Source organism: Gastrolobium bilobum, unplaced genomic scaffold, assembly GCF_033153095.1.
Source record: "Gastrolobium bilobum isolate Gb01-03AN ecotype WA unplaced genomic scaffold, APGP_CSIRO_Gbil_v1 utg8714, whole genome shotgun sequence".
Lineage (NCBI taxonomy): Eukaryota > Viridiplantae > Streptophyta > Magnoliopsida > Fabales > Fabaceae > Gastrolobium > Gastrolobium bilobum.
This window is the reverse complement of record NW_026897018.1, coordinates 3,963-24,937: the sequence shown is the minus strand read 5'-3', so window position 1 is coordinate 24,937 and position 20,975 is coordinate 3,963. Positions and strand designations below refer to the sequence as shown.

The 20,975-nt window shown below is 32.4% G+C and overlaps 1 protein-coding gene, 1 non-coding gene and 1 pseudogene across 2 annotated transcripts; all 3 read right to left on the bottom strand.

The window, feature by feature from the left end:
- Window positions 1–471: 471 nt before the first annotated feature.
- On the bottom strand, window positions 472–4,090 carry LOC133303449 (transcription factor bHLH68-like). The gene is made up of 8 exons (XM_061503358.1): window positions 3,600–4,090; window positions 3,028–3,352; window positions 2,720–2,863; window positions 2,409–2,474; window positions 2,188–2,244; window positions 1,350–1,394; window positions 1,058–1,102; window positions 472–832 (listed from the first exon to the last, which is right to left on the bottom strand). Exons 1-8 carry the CDS (start codon window positions 3,740–3,742, stop codon window positions 704–706), a joined length of 954 nt encoding a protein of 317 aa, XP_061359342.1. The 5' UTR covers window positions 3,743–4,090; the 3' UTR covers window positions 472–703.
- Window positions 4,091–7,793: 3,703 nt separating this feature from the next.
- Window positions 7,794–12,367, bottom strand: LOC133303443 (peroxisome biogenesis protein 2-like; annotated as a pseudogene).
- A 6,761-nt stretch (window positions 12,368–19,128) lies between these two features.
- Window positions 19,129–19,210, bottom strand: TRNAS-CGA (transfer RNA serine (anticodon CGA)). Its single transcript has one exon. It is a non-coding gene; the product is annotated as a tRNA-Ser (tRNA).
- Window positions 19,211–20,975: the final 1,765 nt, after the last annotated feature.

Here is a 20,975-nt window from a genome sequence, read left to right as displayed (position 1 = left end):
AATTTTATGCATCCAATCTTTAGTTGGTTTGAATTTGGAGATGTGTGCCTTAACTTCTTTTCTTACATCGTTTCCCCCTCACCAGTTAAAGTTGTCTTAAAGTCTTGAACTCTTCTTCTAAGAAGTTCATTCCAAAAGTTCATGCAGGTTCTTTTATTTCTCTTAGTATATATATACTTCTGTATAAACAAATACTCTAACTTATTTTATTACGCAGAAATTAATATATATTATCATCAATAACCAATTAAGATCGTTACTATGAGTTCCATTAACATCTGAAGCATTAAAATGAAAAAAAAAATAATTAAAGAATTAGATCAGGGGAGGGAGGGAAGGAAGAAAATCGAGATTACAATCTTAAAAGAAAAGGCAGAAAGTAAATTATCAATAATTATCACTAATCATCTTAACGAAAGAAGGAAGAATTTCTACTCCACAAAATGCATATTTAGAAGAACCAAACTTACAGATTAATTAATGTTTTGTGAATCTAAATAATAACTCAATAATTAAGATATATATCCTAATTAGATTAGAGAGAGGTACATGAACAAAGGATATATATAATCCCATTCAATCACGAATGTCATATATATAGCATCGGGAGCAATCAACCTTTTCATTACTATAGGTTGACTGCTCATGATGTTATATGATGATCCACGCAAATTTCCTTCACATGAAAAAGGATTGATGCATCTTAAAATCCACTGCCGTATGCAGGTGCCCAGTAATCAGCCCCATTTTCGCTTCCAACATGGTGAGTGCAAGACACAGGGACTAAGCACAACCCTCTACTCCTCAAATCCTTTGGTTTTTCTTCTGCAACCTGGTTATTATTTTCATACGTAAATAAATAAGAACCATGCAAAAAACGTGATAGTTTCTATACCCATTTTTTGCATAATTGTAATGAAACTAATGGTGATGATGATTAATAGTAACTAACTAGAGTGATACTTCTTAAAACTTGAAAAGCAACAAGGAGTCAAGTAAAGGAGAATACTAATGAAACTTTTAGTGGGACAGGCTTTGTGTAAAAAAGAAAGAATACCTGGTTTGGAGCTCCCTTTCTTTTCAGGCCATTGTCATTCAACAGCTAGATAGGAATAAAAAGAAAGAAAGAAAAGTATTAATTAGTAATTTCACTTCTCTGTGAAGTCTGAACCTTTCTTTGACTTCAAATGAACAATGCAGCCTCATCATATATGCTTTAAAGGATGTTATAAAAAACTGAGAAACCTTGTTGTTTTAATGGCTTCTTTCAATGGATTAAATGTTGAAATAATTGTAAAGAGGCTCTCCTAATTTGATTCTAATGAATTGATGGATCCAATAAAGCATACCTGACCGGGTTCCTCAGGAAATACAGAATTTCTTTCTCCATGTACCTGTTTGGAAAATAAAATAAAAAATAAAAAAGAAAGAAAGAAACATTCCCATTAACTATGTATTCTAGTACATAGAATATAGGTCATTTTTGTCCTTCTCAAACTTGTGGCGTAAAAAGTTCTTGTAAGAGAGGAGAATTTCTTGAAACAGTGGCAAAAGTGTCACTGTTGAACAAAAAAAACATACCAAAATGTTACGCTAAAAGTAAATTTTGTCAAAATGCCACGTGACATATTTCGCTATACTGCGTAGCAAAATATGTGTGCAAATAATTCGCTACACGGTGTAGCGAAATATGCCGCGTCAGAATGCACAAAACCAAAAATGCCACGTGTCAGACAGGGAGAATTTCGCTACATTGTGTAGCGAAATTCTCCCTGTGTGACACGTGGCATTTTTGGTTCTGACGTGGCATATTTCGCTGCACCGTGTAGCGAAATATTTTGAACACATATTTCGTTACACAATGTAACGAAATATGCCGCGTGACATTTTGGCAAAATTTATTGTTGGCATGGCATTTTGGTGTTTTTTTTTTCCAACAGCGGCACTTTGGCCACTGTCCCAAATTTCTTTATCACAACCGTTCAGTGCATTGATATATTATAAGTACTATATATTTCGGAGAATATATAATTATAATATTAAACTTAATTTTTTATTTATTTTTCAAACTTTAATATTATAATTATGTAATTTTTAAAATATATAATTATAATATAACCGTTGCAACTACTACCAAAAATAAATTCGGTAAGAGAGAGAGAGAAACTTTGGGAAATGGGTACTCACATACTGTTGATTCCTCATGTTTTTTGATGCATTGTCCAAGTAAGGAGAGCTGAGTGCCTGCACCAAAGGAGGGGAAAAAAGAATAAAATTTTATAACTCCCATGACTAAAGAATGTTTTGGAGAGAAACATCAATATATTTGTGAAACTTTAACTGCATGCTCTCACTGACTCTGAATAGCTTGCAGAGTATATAATATATATGTGGGGGAGAAACATTACCTCAATTTGACCCTGCAGGAATTTGATATATCCAATGGCTTCTAACAAGACAGAAGCTGTGTCAGTCTGCAAAAGTGAAGAAGCACATCACACAACACGAAGGGTCATCTTTCTCTTTTCTTTTAAGGTTAAAAGTGAAATTCCAATCAATGGCAAAAGATCATAAAGTGTTACACATTACTTTTGGATCATGGAAGGGTGGAAAATTAGAACTGTTCTTGTGAACTTGTAAACCAAATTACACAAAAGAGATTGTAATGGTTTATGGTTTTGTATGGTGTGTTTTTCTTATGTATTGTTTATTTGATTACCTTTCCAAACGGGGAAACTAACTGGTGAAGAGCTGTTATTCTATCACCTAGCTTCTCCTTCCGCACCTTCAGAGGTGGTTGGCTTGAAGATGGTTGAACCCTAGCCTTCTTATTACACACTCCAACAGTGGATGTGCTATTACACTAGAGCACAAAAGAAAGAGATAGATATATGAAAAATCAATCTGAATAACAACATATATACGTTGAAGATCAGATCGTTTACTTATATGCTTATATATAATATTAATTAGAAGTAGTAGTTTGGATGAGAAAAAAAGAATAAGTAAAAGGAACATCTCTCTTACCTCAGATGTTAGATCTGCAGGTAGTTGATTCTTCCTATGATCTGCTTTGTTATAAGAGAAATCCAATATGTTATTACTACTCAAGTTAGTGACACAGGACCTAGGGGAAGAAACTGGCACCATATGTGACCAAGATGACCCAGAAGCCTGAAATTCCTCACTCCCATGGCCAAACAAATTGCCACTTCGGGAAACTTCTTGCTTTATTACATCATGAATAGGAACTCTTGAAGATGGATTATGTATTTGGCCATCCCAGTTTTCCAACTTTTTTGGTTGAAAATGATTGAAACCCATTCTCTCTTCTTCCCGCGGTAATCCAGTGCTGCAAAACAACACCAAGAAGCTAAAAAAGGAAACCTTGGATAACATGCATTTATAAGTTGGCACCAACACCCCCAAAAAATGCATATTAAGTCTTTGATCAACCGAAGTAAACTAACCTATCAAAATGTTTATCAAACATATACAATAACAGTGGAAGTTGTAGGTAACAGAAGTAGAACAACATATATAATGAGCTAAACAACAAAACACATAGATGTGAGAGATAAAGACTGGGGTTTACTTACAAAAGCAGTTGGCTCCATGACTGAGGAGGCTCTGGATTTTCTGTCAAAGAGTTAAAAGGAATTGAAGAAGATCCAAGCACATATTGGGAAGGGCTCAAAGATGGTAGATGCATGCTCCACCAGTTAGGGTTCCCTGCCATCATTTGCTAGCTGTAGCTGCACTAGAAAAGTCTCATGTGGAAATTAAATTTCAATTCATACCTTCAAAGTTCAAAATAACCTATAAGAAACGAAATTTTTAATCTCCTTTTCCCTTCCACTTTTCCACTTTCACCTTTGTGATATTTCCTTGTATGTGCACCCAAACAAGCCTTTGGCTAAAGGTTTGAGAGTTCTGTATTGCTTTTCTTACTAGATGTTGAAGAAAATAATAAAGCCTTGTGGGGGGGGTCTCACAGTATTTTATAGAGATGGGGTTGAGGAACTTTGCTTATGTTGCTTTCTCTTTCCTTTCTTTCATTTATTCAGTTCCTTTTTATTCATGCTTTTGCTTTATTATAAAGTAGAACAGAAAAGCTGGTGGCCATTGTTTTGAGGCTAATAGTTACAAGTGCTTAGTTCCTTAATTTGGGGTTGCACCTTGGGATTGTTTTGGGGCTAGCTAGCTAGGGTTGGGATAGAGGTAGGGCATAATATATACATATATAATAGTATTGAGATCAATGTTAGATGCTTTTTTTATTCTTTGCAGCAATAATTCACTTTAACATACTAGAATACAAAATCTAGTGGCTGATTAAAATAAGAAGACCAAAGCAGAAAATGATAGGAGTTGCCCATGAGTAAGTGCTCTCTTGCAACTACAGATACAAACCTAAATCATCAACGTGATGTTGAAGTAAGATTCTAATTAACTAACTAGCACCATTAGCAATATAGACAATTACTAACATAATTATAAAACCAACATATATAGTTGGTTATTTTTCTTTTAACATATATCATGTCATTGAGTGAATCAGATTCTACGCTCATCAGAAGAGACAAAGATGCAAATTCAAGTGTAGACATTGTTTATCTTTTATAATATTTACCTTATCGAATATATATGATTGAGGATACACTAATGAGAGATACATCATTATCAACACTCAAATAGTTCAATAAACTGAAAAATTCTTGTATAATTTCTGTCTCAAGATAGTCCTTTTGCAATCCTTTAATTTGTTGTATGATTTGGTCGAACCATATATAAGAAATGCTGCTTCATTCAAAACAAGCTACAGGTTCAAATTGCCCAAACTAAAAAGATCTTCATGATTTACCTAATTATTTTAACTGCCACCAAAACAATTATGTACGGAAGACACACAAGGGACGGAGACCCTACAAATTCCAATCTTTTGTTTTTTGTGTCTTTGTTACTAACTAGTGGGAGAGAGAATGACAGGCTGAGTAACTAGTGTTTCTTATTTATGATGAAAATATTTTATCGTTAGGCACTGTTTACGTGGTAAAAGTTATTATAATTACTATACTTTGGCCGTTTGGATAGCTTCTCAAAAAAATATTTTTTATATCTTACTTATTTTAAAAGTACTTTTTACAAAAATAAAGTTATTTAAATTTTTAAAAAAATATTTTGATTTTAAAAAAAATATTTGACTTTTGATTTCTATTTTTTTAAGAAGATAAAATTTTCAGCTTAAAAAAAAAAAAGAGCAAGTTTTTTACTTTTTTTTTGTGACTTTTACTTTTTTTTTTTTTTAGAAATTTACCAATCGGTTCATTGCTTCGCAACTAATTTGATTCGGGACGGGTCCAGGATTAAGGCTTTAAACCTCTCCTAAAGGTGATACTGAGGAGATTCGAACACATGCTCTCACCCCACTTGCTTAGCTCCAATGCGCTAACTGAGCTACCACTATTTGGTGACTTCTACTTTTTTTAAAAGCAGATATCTAAACAGACTTTATAGTAGAAATACTTTTGGCTTAAAAAAAGTTCATTCAAATGGGCCCTTAGAAGAAGAAGGAACATAGAGATAATAAATAAAGTTCTCAACATAAATATTATTTCCTTACAAAAAGATGTTATTCTTACATTTTCCTTTTCTTATTCTCTTTAAAGGATAATGTAAAAGATCATATAAGAATAATATTGTTGTATCTTTCAATGATAATTAAGGAAAACAAAAAACAATTCATTTGTTGTGTAATATACCAGCAAGCTAGTTCTTGAATTACACTAATTATATTTATTAATTCGCTTTCTTTGTTATTATCATTATTTGTAAATGCTTGCTAAATATGATTTTGTTATGACGATTTTGTTTTTTTTTTTAATAAAAAAACAAAAATCAAAGAGATCGAATAACTCAAATTTTGCCACATTTTATATTGGTACATGGATTGTTTCCTTATGTCACCTTAATAATTTATGTGTATCATGAAACAAAATATTCCATGTGGTGTAACTTGAGACACGCATCGTCCACCGAGTACCGACCAAAAAATCAGACTCTTAGCACTATGATCCAAAAGCGGGAAAAGAATGAAGGAGATGCAACAAAAAGAAAATTACATTTCCAAAATGCCAAAGAGCAAGTTTTAGATCGATACTAGCACATGGTATTTGTACTTACTTTTTGTTTCGTACAACATAATTTTATATATGTCTTCATATGCCTTTATTTGGACCTCACAAATAACGTCATGACATTCACCCAATGAAGAAACTAGATTCACAAATATATCATATATTGATTGCAGTGTTGAAAAAAAAAATAGTTTCTAGATTAATCTTCTTAAGTGTGTTTAAGTAAATCGTTTAGTCAAGAACAATTCAATTGTTTGGGTTCCACTAAATTATTTCAAAATTTAGAGATCGAATTACTAGCTAGACTACTATAGTTATCTATTTTTTCGAACTAAATTTGAACAAAGAAGGTACGTAAGTTGCACAAGATAATTTTCCATTGGTCAAGTTTTTTAAGACCTTTTGTATTATTTTCTAAGAATAAAAATTTCCGTGAGATGGACAATCGATGAAAAAAGAAAGATAATAACCTAATATACGCATACGAAAAGCAAATGGTTTCATTTCAAAGTATTTCAACTTTTAATTAAGAGCATGTCTATTTGGGATTTTACCCTACATGATGATGATACATGATATTTAATGTAATTGGTATGGCTATGCTTGAAAGAAGCACATATTTTAAAGGTGTTAAATGGAAGCGCGTAAAGGGTTATGAAATCAGCATATAAACCACATGCAACAACTTAGGAGAAGACGAGATAAGCATTTTATAAGATTATTTTTTCCTTCGACCGTTGGTCTTCCACTAAAGAATATCCAGTAACTATCAGAGAGTTATGTCTCACCAACAGCTTTGAAGCTAAGTGATCTCTGCCAAACCCTTTATATCAATGGTGAATTTTTGTTTAATCATGCGGGTAAACAACAATTAATGGTAAAGAAAAAGGAGAAAAAGGATTTAGACTGAGTTTGACACATTGTTGATTTTATTTTTTCTGTGGTATTGAACAAATTGGAAGATGAGTACGTTTGTGTGTGTTGTCAGGTGGCTTCCCCGTTCGGAAATATCTAGACAACTGATTCTAGCTTCCACTTTTATGGGAAAAAGACAATCTAATTAAGCTTAACAGTGCTAAGACATGCATGTCGTAGAGATACTAACGGAAACCTTAAGATCACTACCTAGAAAAGACTAATTGATAAGAAAATAAATATGCATAAATTGGAATGGAAGGAGTGGTCATCCAATTAGTTTAATCTAATAAATACTCCCAATTCCAATATATGATAAAAATAGGTAAATAAAATAGAAGTAACAAGAAAACAGATTAATTCTTCCATGAAATTTCATTAAATATTTATTTATCAACTACATTCGTTAATATATTTTTTTTTTCCAAAGAGAATAACAAGCCCAATTACTGACATCCTAATAATAAGCATTCAACGGGGACAGATTCTTACAACTGTTCAGAAGAACTACTAAAAACAACCTATTCTTAACTGCACTGTTGCATATCGTATTTCGTTTAGTTTTTATGCAACGCACATATAAATATTTTAAAAATTAATATTTGCCCAACAAAAATTTTTCAATTCATTTGTTTGGGAAAATAAAGTGTTAAAATATTTATTTTTTTGTTTCATTATAAAAAATCATATATAGTAAAACTGGTTACAAAAATTTCCCTCACCCCAGGATTTAATAGGAGTGATTTCATAAAAAAGGATATACATTTTTTTTGTGCAAATACTGTTGCTGAAAGTATATTGAAACTTCTCGTAAATTTTTATATGGTAGTTGTGAATGTAGGTCAAAGGCAGCTAAGATCTACTCATTCCGTGGGGACACCGCCATGCCGCTGCATAGCAACAACTGGCTCACTGCATCTTGAACACCTAAATGATGGAGTAGCAATGTGACCAAAAAAAAAAAATGGAGTAGCAGCACATCGTGTCCGAAGAGAGTAGTAACAGTAGCTGCCAGAAAAATAGTCATGCTTAGCACTTCTCCTTTGATGAGAAACTACTGAATTTTGAAACATATATATAAAGGACTTTATGCCACATAAAATAATATCTTTTTCCTATTGACTTAAAAAAACAGTGGGTTCCATTTTATTTTCTTTATTTAGTGAGACCCACTACATGTTGATCTCTATGACTAGAGACATCTTATCTCTTACGATATAAGACTAATAAACCCCATAAATAAAAGTTTTTATTTATCTTATATTACTGGTAATTTTTTATCTCATGTAGGTGATAGAAAAAAGGTGTGAATCCCACCTTATTTTTTTTTCTCTCATCCAGCAATATAGTGGGAACCACTTTTTTTTGTCTCTACAAGCAAAACAAACATTCCACAGTCATAAGTTCAACCCAATGAGCAAAATGTATGTCGACTAACAAAGCTTCATTCAACAAAAATATTAATATGCGAGTGCATATTTAGAGATGCACTTATGCTGACAAGTAAGAGCAACAAAAGGAATGGTTGGAGTAGCCCGGCAAATGGGGCATAGTGTCATCCCCGGCTGAACTTGAAGATTTATCCTTAGAAAATGGCCGAAGGAGATTTCTCAGAGACATCGAGTTAAGAAGAGGAATAAGCAACAACATTATTTCCTGCCATCAGAACACGATACAAGCAACAAAGCATTACAAATTGAGAAATTAAACATGCTCACAATTTCATTTGCCAGCAAATGCGAAAGCAATTATAAAAGATTTCATGCAGCAGTGTTATGTTCAAAATAGAGTACAAACAGCCACATGCTCTACAGACAAACCAGGAGGAATCAACAATCAGCTAGGAAACAGTTTACACAGATAAAAAATGAAACTAAAGCAGAAAAGTAAGGAAAGTTTAAGGATGTTGGGGAGTTTAAAGATGTATTTTGTACACAAAAGTAAGGAAAGTTTTCAGGTCATATATTCCACAAAAGAATGGAACCCTTGTTTCTCTTAACTTTCAATATCACAAAATCTGCATGATTTACATAAAATTTTAGCTTGCATATCTATGCCAACAAAATAACTTGTCAATGTATATTTTAGAGAATGCAATCTTAAGGCTTTGGGTTGAAATTGTTCTTTCATGGTATCAGAGTTTCAATGACCATGAGATCACGAATTCAATCCTCACCGCCTCCCACTTTCTAGTGGAATTAAGTAACAATAAGATAAACCAAAAATGGGACTGTGACAAGGTAGACAAAAAAATCAACTTGTACAATATCCACGCTTCAAGTCCAAAAGGCTCTTGCATGAAGGAGTGTGTTAAAGAAATAAAAAACTAATAATATAGCCTCACCCAACAACTTAAGCTTTTAGGTTGAATTGGTTCTTTATAGTATCATTCTATTTATGACATATAAAACGCTAAAGGGAATCATGAAGGATTTAAAAATTGCACTGTTGCACACATCGTCACATTGCAAAATAGCATCAAGTTACTGGTGCCATGAGTTACCTGAAATAACTAATGGCATATCTGAGGGCACAACAAAAACATTGTGGAAAGCGGAAACTGGAATAATTTGACAATTGATAAGTAGCCTTGTTGGGATTGATCATTTCAAACAATAAACTTGTTGGAAATTATCTATTCATATAGTTAACAGCTCAAAAAAGGAAAAGAAGTTCCTGGAAGACAGGAAAATTATACAGCAAACATTTTCCAACTTATCAGGACTTGTCAATTATGAATTCCAAGTAAAAAATTGATGAAATATCATTTCTTATATATTCCACCACCAACGACTGCAGGGTATATATATCTGCTTATAGATCCAGAGAACACAAAAATATTTGAAACTTTAAATCATTGCTCATATTTACTATTTGAAAACAAATATATTTTATCAAGAATCAAGATATGAGGGAAGTCAACCAAGCTCCAGATCAAATTCAAACACCAACTCCAACTTCCACATATTTACCAAAATGAGGAATATAAAATATCAGAGTCCAAGGCAGATGCTCGTGTGTAATGCCAAAATTCAACATCCAGTATGAATTGCCCACAGATGCAAAGCTAGGTGCCAAAATTCAGCAACTGTACAAAAGTTCTAGAAAGGAAGCATAGTCCTGCGTTTTAATTTCTATATTAACTGAAAATGAATAGCCAAGAATAACACACTTCCCATTCCCACCATTCTAAACAGTGAGCATAAAAAGACCTTTAGATAAAACAATAGCTAGGTTATTAGAAATTTTGAAAAGGAGAAGTTATCATTCCCCTTTGATCTAGTATGGTGCATTTAGCCAGCTACCCGCATTTTTCATATTCATTTTTCTTAAATGGTAGTTAAAAGAATGATCTCATCGAACCCATAAGATTTCACAAAAATGGAGAACTTTTGCAGTGGGGAAAAGTACCGAGAATTCATTCCAAACTAACTGCCAGTTCATATACTCAAAGCCAACAGCCCGATTCATATTTGGGCTCCCGTATACAAGCCTACCTTGTAAGGCTCTTTCAATAAGATTTCGGAATCAGCTTCACAATAGCACACACAAGAAGAAAAGTTGTACACTGAAGGTCAATCAAGAGATGATCCAATCCTACAAGACCTGAAGAACAGTTAAACTAAATGAAACAAATTACATGCTTCAGAAAAAATAAAAAATAAAAACAAAAAGAAAATGCTTCAAAAAAAACTAAATCGAAGAAAGATGATGTCATGTGAATTGTCTGGTTAGTTACCTTACCTACCAGTGTAAAGAAAAATCAACAAGTTTCCAAATGAAGCAGCTCTATAAATTCCTTCTATTCGACACAGCAAGATCCATACACGCTGTGCCAACGATCTCTGCATAAAACAGAAACTTCATTTAGAGCTACTTCAATCTGCCTCAACCTATGGACTCACAGGTTGGCTGCAGTGTAGCGCTGTCTAAACGGGTCAAGTAAGAAAATACCTGCTCACTATCACCCCATCTACGAAAAGCAGAGAAAGATTGTAGGCGAGCCCAGATATACTGACCACCAACAGTGGCAACACAATAGCAAACCTTCTGAGCGACAGTGAGTCCAGGTCCCTCCAAACCAGACTGTGTGAAAGTACTGTACAAGAAAATTATAATAAGTTTGTCAGGATGAACATAATACTAGGATAAATGATACCCCAGTGAAAGTATAAACTGGTAACTCATCACCGGCAAAGATGTAAACTTTTTCCTTAGTCATCGACATGTTTTTATTAATTATATAGCTTAAAATTGAAGTACTGCACACCCTATGACCAATATAATGTAGAGTAAAATAATCATGGATGATTAAGTATATTTAAGGTCAATCCAAGATGAATTTAACAACAAATATTTGAAAGGCATATACTTCTATGCGTGGGTTAAAATTTCCTAATCAATGACACCAACAGCATATCATCAATTACACTGATTTCCGGGCACAATCACTCGTACTGCTACTAATGCAAAAAATAGCTGACATGAGTTACAGAAAGTTAAATCTCTGTTTGACCATGACAACTTATAAAGATAGTTAAGTAGAATTCAGAAGCATGTAACAACATTGACGAGCATCTCAGCTAGATATAAGTATAGAGAGATAAGATTCAGACCTTCTTACCTTTTTCTCTTGATTCAATTGAACGATCATTCATGTACCTCAGGTTCATGAGAGCAATGCCTGGAGTTGGCTTATCTACCCAAATTGAAAATCGCCAAATAAGAAACTCAAGGAATGCATCATACTGAAATAACATTCCTGGCTAATCCCAAAAAATAAATAAATGAAATATGCTTTAAGCAGTTCCGATCTTATTGAAAGTAAAATTACCATAAGCATTCATTTCATATGAATAGATGCACCTTCATTAAACAGAACACTTTAACTAACTGTTCTTTCAACATGGCTGACATTTCAACATCCAATGTTGCTGCATCAACCTGGTTAACTCTTGCTATACAAGTTGGAATCGGTGACTGCGGAAAATTTCACAATCAGAATAAATAAATCAGAAGTGTGCAGAAAAGTAAAATTAAGAAACCCTAAATCAGAAAATTGGAGAAAAGTTGAGGTAAGTGATAGGTTTGTTAGGGTTAAATAGAGTTTTGGACCTGACTCGAAAGGGAAAGAGATTGAGAATGAGGGAGTAAGTTGTAATAAGTGTGAATCCAAGCATCTTGTGGCGGTGGCGGAAGAGTGGTGCTACTCATTGCAATTGCAGCGCTCGTCGATGACGGAGTTGCTAGGGTTGCTCTCACCATGTACCCCACCGCACCCTAAAATGAAATGATTTGCCAGGCACTATCCACAAGGCGGTTGCTTGATTGGTTCAAACACCAGACCAGAGCTCGCAAATTCGAAGCTTTAAATCAATAATCATTAATTTAATTTAATTTAATTCTGGGGTTTGCAAATTTAACATGACACAACAAATTTTTTTAGCCACACTCTTTGAAGAAAAAAGAAAAAGAAAATTACTGCAAACAAATTTCTATAATATTACAGAATCACTTTTCCTACCACATAACTCTTATAAAACCCTTTAATTTAAGGGAAAGATTATACTTACTACTTTTTTCTTACTACTTTTTATTATCAAATCTTAACCGTTGATTTCCGTCAATTTAACGGTTATAATTTATTAAAAATTAATAATTAATTAATAAATGTGATCCAATAAATTATAACCGTTAGATTGACGGAAATCAACGGTTAAGATTTGATAATAGAAAGTAGTAAGAAAAAAGTAGTAAGTATAACATTTCCCTTAATTTAACGTACATAACTTGTGTTTATTAGAAAAAGAGTAAATACCTTTTTTTGGTCCTCGACAAATTTCACGATGTCCGCTTTAGTCCCTAGCAAATAAAAAGGCTCATCGTGGTCCCTAATAAATTCAAAATGAACCTATTTTAGTCCTTTTAGTGACTAATATGGGTCTTTTTTAAATTTTGGAGGAACCACGATTTCAACTAAATAGATCTATTTTAAATTTTTTAAGGACCATAATGGACCTTTTTATTTGCTTGGAACTAAAACGGATATAGTAAAATTTGCTGATGACCAAAAAGAATATTTACTATTAGAAAGATCATGTGTTATTAAATTTATTAAATAAAAGAAAATATATTATTAGGTGACAAAGCGAGCAACCGATTTCATCCATCATCAATCCGATAAAACCATGAGTCAACCTGCCTAAATTACAATTTTGCACTTTAATAAATGGCCCAAACTTGAAATTCACATCATCAATCCCATAAAAAACGAGTCAATCTGCCTAAATTACAATTTTGCACTTTAATAAATGGAGTTTAATTTTCTCATGTTAAATAAGAATTCAATTTTCATGTTGTAGAGATAAAAAGCATGTGGGACTCAGGTGTTAGAAAAAATTATATGTAGAACTAATGTCAGCACGAAAATCGAAGGATGTGTAGAAAAATTTGAATTCTCGTATTAAATGAGAATTATAAAATCCTTGATAAATAGCCCAAACTTGACATTTCACATGTTCGGCTCACTAACTCAGGAGCTGGCTCAATATAAAAATATACATACTTTAAGAGTTTTATATTTATTGTTACAGGAGAAGTATTATTTTAGGGTTATATTTATCTACTTTTACATGAGATAAACAATTTTTCTACATACACAAAAGAGGGATGGACAGTGAATTTAAAAAAAAAAAAAAGAGGGGTGGACCCCATCACTTTTTTTTTTCTCTCCTTTTACATGTCGATCTCACTTATAATTTTATTTATACAACATGAGATCACTACTTTCCTACCTCTTAAAAATAGCGAGTACGGGAATAGAAAGATCAGCAAGAAATTTTTTTCTCTAAGTTCATTTCCCATACTTTAATACAAAGGAAAATAATAATAGTTACTGTAATTTAATGTAGGTTAAAATATTTTTTCGGTTAATGGAGATAAGTTATTTCTGGTAAGTACAAAATGATGTTATTTTGAGGCGAAAATTAAGGTATTTTTATAATTCTAATTTATTGCAAAGTTATATTAGTGTTTGTCATTATAATTTTTTAATCTTACAATCTCAAAACGACGTCATTTTGGGCTTTCTGAAGATAAAAGTATCTCTAGTGATTGGAGAAATATTTTTCCCTTTAATATATATTAGCATTTATTTTTTAGGGAGGGTTATATTTATAAATTTTTTGTTTACAAATTACACAATGTACTCCCAAAAGTATACTATGTTACACTATGTACTTTCAATGGTGTAATTTGCAAAAAATTATAAAAAAAAGTTTATAAACGAATCATTTTCCTATTTTTTAGTTGACTAAGTTATTTTTAATAAAACTAGGGTTCACTTTTTCTGCAGTTACTGCAGATAAGTTATCTGCAGTAAGTCAAATACAACGTCGTTTTGGGACAGAAATCATTGTATTATTGTACTTTTAATTTATTTCAGGATTATTATAGTCGTTATAATTATAATTTTTTAATTTTTTAATCACAAAACTACGTCGTTTTGAAAATAAATAAAGATAATTTATCTGCATTAACTGCAGAAATATTTTTCTGATAAAACTAATATAAAGACAAGTAAAGGAAGAAATCACAATAAATAAAGAATAAATACCTTTTTGGATTCTCAACAAAAACATGGAACTCATTTTAATCCCTTTAAAAATCATATTAGTCTTTTTTGAATTTTAAAGAGACCATAATTTTAAAGAACTGAAATTTTAGAAGGATTATAAATTGACTTTTTTTTTAAGAGATTAAACTGAGTTTTGTGTTTTTTGTTGAGGACCCAAAAGAATATTTACACATAAATTACATACTTCAATTTGATACTTCCAGATTATGAGTAACTCTATAAAGTAAAAAATTTAAGTATTTAAAAAAAAAAAAAAACAGGTTAATATGCCAACCCGCCTCATAAAGGGTTAATTGCTTTTGACCCGACGAGTTATGCGGATTAACAGATTATAAAATATAAATTATTTTGCCATATTTGACGAATGGGATGGGTTGGACATATGAAGCACCGACACTTCAAAAATCTTAACGTGTCGTGTCCGATACTTTCCGACACTCTCGGACACTCCGACACTCCCCGACACTCCAACACGCGTAATAGAAATTTAAAAAAAGGTTCAAATGTTACGTTGGGTTGAGTTTTTAGTTCCAACTATTAGATTCGTTGGATTACAATTACCATTTTATTAAGTTTAATATAAATATGGGGAAGGATATTGTGACAACCAAGTTGTGTTACTACCAAGTGACCACCAATCATTCTCACCGTTAGATCGATTATATTGATCCAACGGTTATATTTATTTCCATCTTTGTATGGTCATGATTCTCCATATTTAAAGTGAAAGCATTAAATATAGGAAATCATTACCATACAAAGGTGAAAATAAATATAAAGTATTAAATTTGGGGAATTGTAACATCCCCGTCTCGAGCCGGTTCACTTAACATACATATGATATAAACAGATACAGCGGAAGACTTATCTTACGGGAATACGGGCTAACTTTTTCTTTTTCTTCTTAGCTTCATACAAAGTATAACCAAAAATCGGACAGAGTAACCTCTGTAAATCGGACAACTGAGGATTTTCCAATCCCACTCCCAAGAGTTCCTGATAGACAGTTTCAATAATATTCATATTCAGAAGTACCAGTCATGCAATATAATCAGATACCCATCCATGGGCGCATGCAGAATTTGGCTCCGTGCCACTAATCTAACAGCATGCAGTCCAATACAGAAACACAACTGAACACTACATAGTCATATCAACATGCCTGAATACAAAAGGTACATGCATCAACTGAATGACATGTACAAGACATATACAGGCCATATACAAAATACAGGATCTAACATAATGATCCATCACTACGGAAATACGAAATACATAGGTACACTCCAAAAAGATTAGTAGCCTACAACTACTCAAAATACTGATCCGTCAAACGTCTCAGCCCCGTGTCGTGTCCCTGCCTAACGAAGGCTCACCGGAAGTCTGTGCACCTGAAAATGTTGCCCCAACGAGGGGTAAGATTTCAAATCTCAGTAAGCTCCAGGTTTATAGAGAATTCTCCATACCCCTGGCTCACTCCTGCATGAAAGTCGGACACAGAGTATACCAGTACAACATATAACATATATCATAACAAAACAGAACATATAACCATATCATAACAGAGGTGTGCGCTGTAATTCCCAAAGGATGACCCCAAGCGGAATTCAACGCACGTGTTCCCAAGGGATGACCCCAGGCGGAACCAGAGTATCTCAGAGGTGTACATAGTCAATCTCAGGAAAGTCCTAAGAAGACATCAGTGCACCAGAAGTCAATACAGAATTTATATCAGAACCATTCATATCATATCATGTCATATCAGATCATTTCATATCATATCATATCATTTCATATCATATCATCAAATAACTCTATATGAATGCACCTATACAGAGTATCAATACAATCATAGAGTCCAACCATAGTCCACTAACTATGGTGGAGCACTCAAGTAGGAAAAGACTCCTTAAACATAGAGCTTACCTCTTGAAGCTTTACCAATACGCTTACTTGTGGAACAAGTTACTTTTATCGCTTCAAGAGATTTCCGATCCTTCTCAATCCCTAGGCACACCTAGAGAATAATTTACAATGCATCAATAAAATGGTACTATGCCATGATTATTTCATAAGCATACATTTTATCGCTTATTTTCCTTTCTTTATATTTTTGCCAATACACAAGTCTAGACCTCTATATACCCGTTGACGTTCTTTAATTTAATCAAGCATTTCCTTAAGAATTTTCCACATAAATCATGCTATTTTTCTTTAAAAGTCGCGAGCATACTCTTAGGGACTCAAGGTATTTTTCAACCATTTGTCAAGGCATTTCACTTCTTAGCTCATCCATTGGTATATTAAAATGCAACACATTTTATTAGAATAAAATGTAACCAATATATATATACCCCTAAACATCCTATAGTTCGAAACATAGAGCAAGTATTTGTAGGATTTTTTTTCCAACTTTGGCATTTCCACCAATTCATCCATTTACACTACATTCCAACATATTTTTCCTTTTCAAACATACAATAAAATTTTGCATGATGAACCCTACATAACCCATGAAGGTCGAAACCTAGGGGAAAGGTGCACTAGGGCTTTCAATTTTTTTATCACAAATTAATGCTTACTAAACACTATCCTTCCTAACCAACAACAATCCATCATAATTTTCACCTTCTAACATCAAATATTTCCCACTCAAAACATGCTCCAAATTTTCAAAACATAGATCACAAAATAATACCATAGAAATAGAAGTTTCTTACCTCTAATCACTTGTACAAAGCCAGAGAATAACCTCCAAGCAAAGCTCCATCAAAAACCCACTTTTTCTCCTCCAATGAATAATAATCCGAAAATAAGAGGAGGAATAACTCTTCACACACTCAACTATAGCTCAAATGGATAGGTGCAATGGATTCCTTGAGTGGTTCCTAATCAATTTCAAGTGGTGGGTCATAAGATTTGATTGAGAATTCAAGAAGAAATCAACAAAACAAGCAAAACCCTAACCCCCCCCTTTTCCATGGCTGAAGCTCGGCCCTTCAAGAGAGAGAAGAAGAAATTTTTGCAATGAATAGTGATTCATTTAAGTGGCCAAGCTATTTAGGCACACGTGGCCCTTTTGTCGGATGTTTTTCTATCGCGTATTTCACTTAAATTTACCCGAAACTTAACTTAAAGCTACGGATATATTTGTATTTTTCTAAAGTTATTTACATTAATTTTTATTTCCTAAGGAACAATATTCATAATTCACAGTACAGTTTCTGCACCGCTTTTTGACGAAAAGCACTGTGAACCACTAACTGTACTTTTATTTATTTTTGAAATTTAACACTTATAAACTTATCATTTTCTTGGGCCTATTTTGACTTGTATGGCATATATTGGGCTTTCTTACTCTTATTCCATCATTTATTTATTTTCTGGACTCTACCAGTTGCTCAAACAGCAGTACTAAATACCCGGTAGAAACACTATTCACGAGATTTTTACGGAAAGTGCCAGACTATACAATTTTTCATTCTGAACTCATATTTGTCGTCAGAATTGTCAAATTATGTCTCTAATTTTCTTTTGCTTATTTAAGCTCTACCGACTAATTCACAATACTGCGAATTCTCCGAGAGAACGCACTGCTCATAACATAGTCATGATTACAGTCAAAATACTCGTAATTACGCACTAAATCTAATTAGGGCATTTAAATCCTTAAATTAAATCTCTAATTAAGATTTACCATTTTGGGTCATTATAAGAATCATGACCATACAAAGATGGAAATAAATATAACTGTTAGATCCATATAATCGATCTAACGGTAAGATTGATTGGTAGTCACTTGGTAGTAACACAACTTGGTTGTTACAATATCATTCCCCTATAAATATTTGGAATATCTTATGTTTCTTTCCAAAATTTAGGAATATTATAAGTTTAGATTCATTTTTTTGTTAAATTATTAAATATTAAATATAATATATACTACATAAATTAAAAATATTATTTAATATCAAAACGTGTCCTAACGTGTCGAAATCTAACATTTTTTAAAATTAACGTGTCGGAGTGTCGTGTCGTATCGTGTCACGTGTCCCGTGTCAGTATCGGTGCTACTTGGACTGCCGAATTACCGGCCATGTGAATCCTAGTAATAAGATAGGTTCATACTTCATACTAATTTTATTAAGAGAGAGGATATTCTTACTACCAAAATTTTCTACTACTAATTTACTACATATCTAATCACCATTGAATCAAAGAGAGAGAATGCTAAAAACTTTTTGAAAAAAGAGAAAATGTTGATCCAATAGTGATTTGATAGGTAGTGAGTTGGTAGTAAGAATATCCCTCCTCTTTTATTAAATAAGAGACAACATATTTGTAAGTCATAAAGTTTCTTCTATTGTCGTAAATCATAATTCATACAATTTAAATTCTTTAATTTATAAAAGGGGAAAATATAAAGGTGGAACAAAAGCACGTCGACAGCAGGATTCGAACCTGCGCAGGCATAGCCCAACAGATTTCGAGTCTGTCTCCTTAACCACTCGGACATATCGACGTTTTTGTATTCTATTGTAAATACTAAATTTTTAAACTTAACAAACATTAAATGCTAAGATCTCAGACTTCCTGGCCCTATAATATGCTAAGTAATCATTTATGACGTTTGGAGCTTTGGGCCTTTAGCATGTATAAGCTTACTGTTTTATTGGGTTTGTTACAGAGTGAGCAGCGAGTAAGCTTAAGAGGCCCAATTGGAGATTGCAAGTGTAACCGCATGCATACAAGTCAACACAGGGAGTTGCATTTTGGGCCTCTGGGCCTATCTCTCACCCTTCAAATTGGAGCTGCTATTTGAGTTAGCCTTCAACCAACATGTATACAGTAATGAAAAAGTCTTCATTTTGGAACTAAAAATGAATTTGATTATGGAATTATTAGCCCTATTTGAATACTGATTTTAAAAATAATTTTTTGGCTTTCAGAATAACAAAATAAAAAAAAAAGCAAGTTTGATATGGCTTATTTTGTAAGAAAAAATTAAAAATTATAACTATTTTTTTGTTTTGGAATCAAATTTAGAGAACATATCTATCTGAATTATTTTTGTTTTCTGTTTTGACTTTTAATTTAAAAAAAACACACATGTTTCCATAATTATTCTATAAAATAATTTTTAGAAAAAAAAATGAAACACAATCAAACAGACTTATTGTTTCTCATATTGTAGAAGATAATTTTATATTTTACACACACACAAAAGTGTGGAAGCCCTTATAATTTATTTTTTTCTCTTCTCTCTACATGAATCCAGATATTTTTATGTATGGGTAGAGTATCTCCTAACAAACAATAACCCCATTGATTATTTAGTGGTAATGAGATGAGAAACCTCTGGCTTATTCTACGGGCATTAATAGTTGTTTTGCTTATTTTTAATATATATATATATATATATATATATATATATATATATATATGGGATAGGATATTATGACACCCAAGTTATGTTACACCCATGTGACACCCAGTCAATCTCACCGTTAGATTGCTTATGTTGATCCAACGGTTATATTTATTTCCATCTTTGTATGATCATGATTTTCCAAATTTAATATTTTATATTTATTTCTACCTTTGTAATGATTTCCCATATTTAATGCTTTCACTTTAAATTTGGGAAATCATGACCATACAAAGATGAAAATAAATATAACCGTTTGATCAACATAAGCGATTTAACGGTGAGATTGACTGGGTGTCACATGGGTGTAACATAACTTGGGTGTCACAATATCCTATCCCATATATATATATATATATATATATATATATAGTTGACTTAAGTTACCCACATAAGGATTGGCCTTGGAATGATGCAAGACGTTTTAAGCTGCAAGTCTACTGGTTCATGCATTGTTCATTAATATCCATGAACATGTATTTTTTTTTTTATATCAAGAACATGTATTTTAAAGTGAGTTTGTATTTATCTTTAAATTTTAGTGGATTAAAATAATGAATTCAAAATACATTACAAAATTAATTAAGGATGAATATATATTTTTTACTTTAAATATAATATTTTTTAGGAGTTTTTCCAAATTGCCACCATTACTTTACACATAAATGATTCGGGATAATGATAATTTAAACTCATTTTCAGAGAACACATGATGTTCTTTTCCATTCATTGGGTTTATGTGTATGCTGAGAAACACATGCCAAACCTTTCATTCTTAATTCGCAATGATTAGATTTACATTATTACCTTTAAATGCAATGATTGTATAGTTGCCACAATTGTTACTACTTTTTGGAGT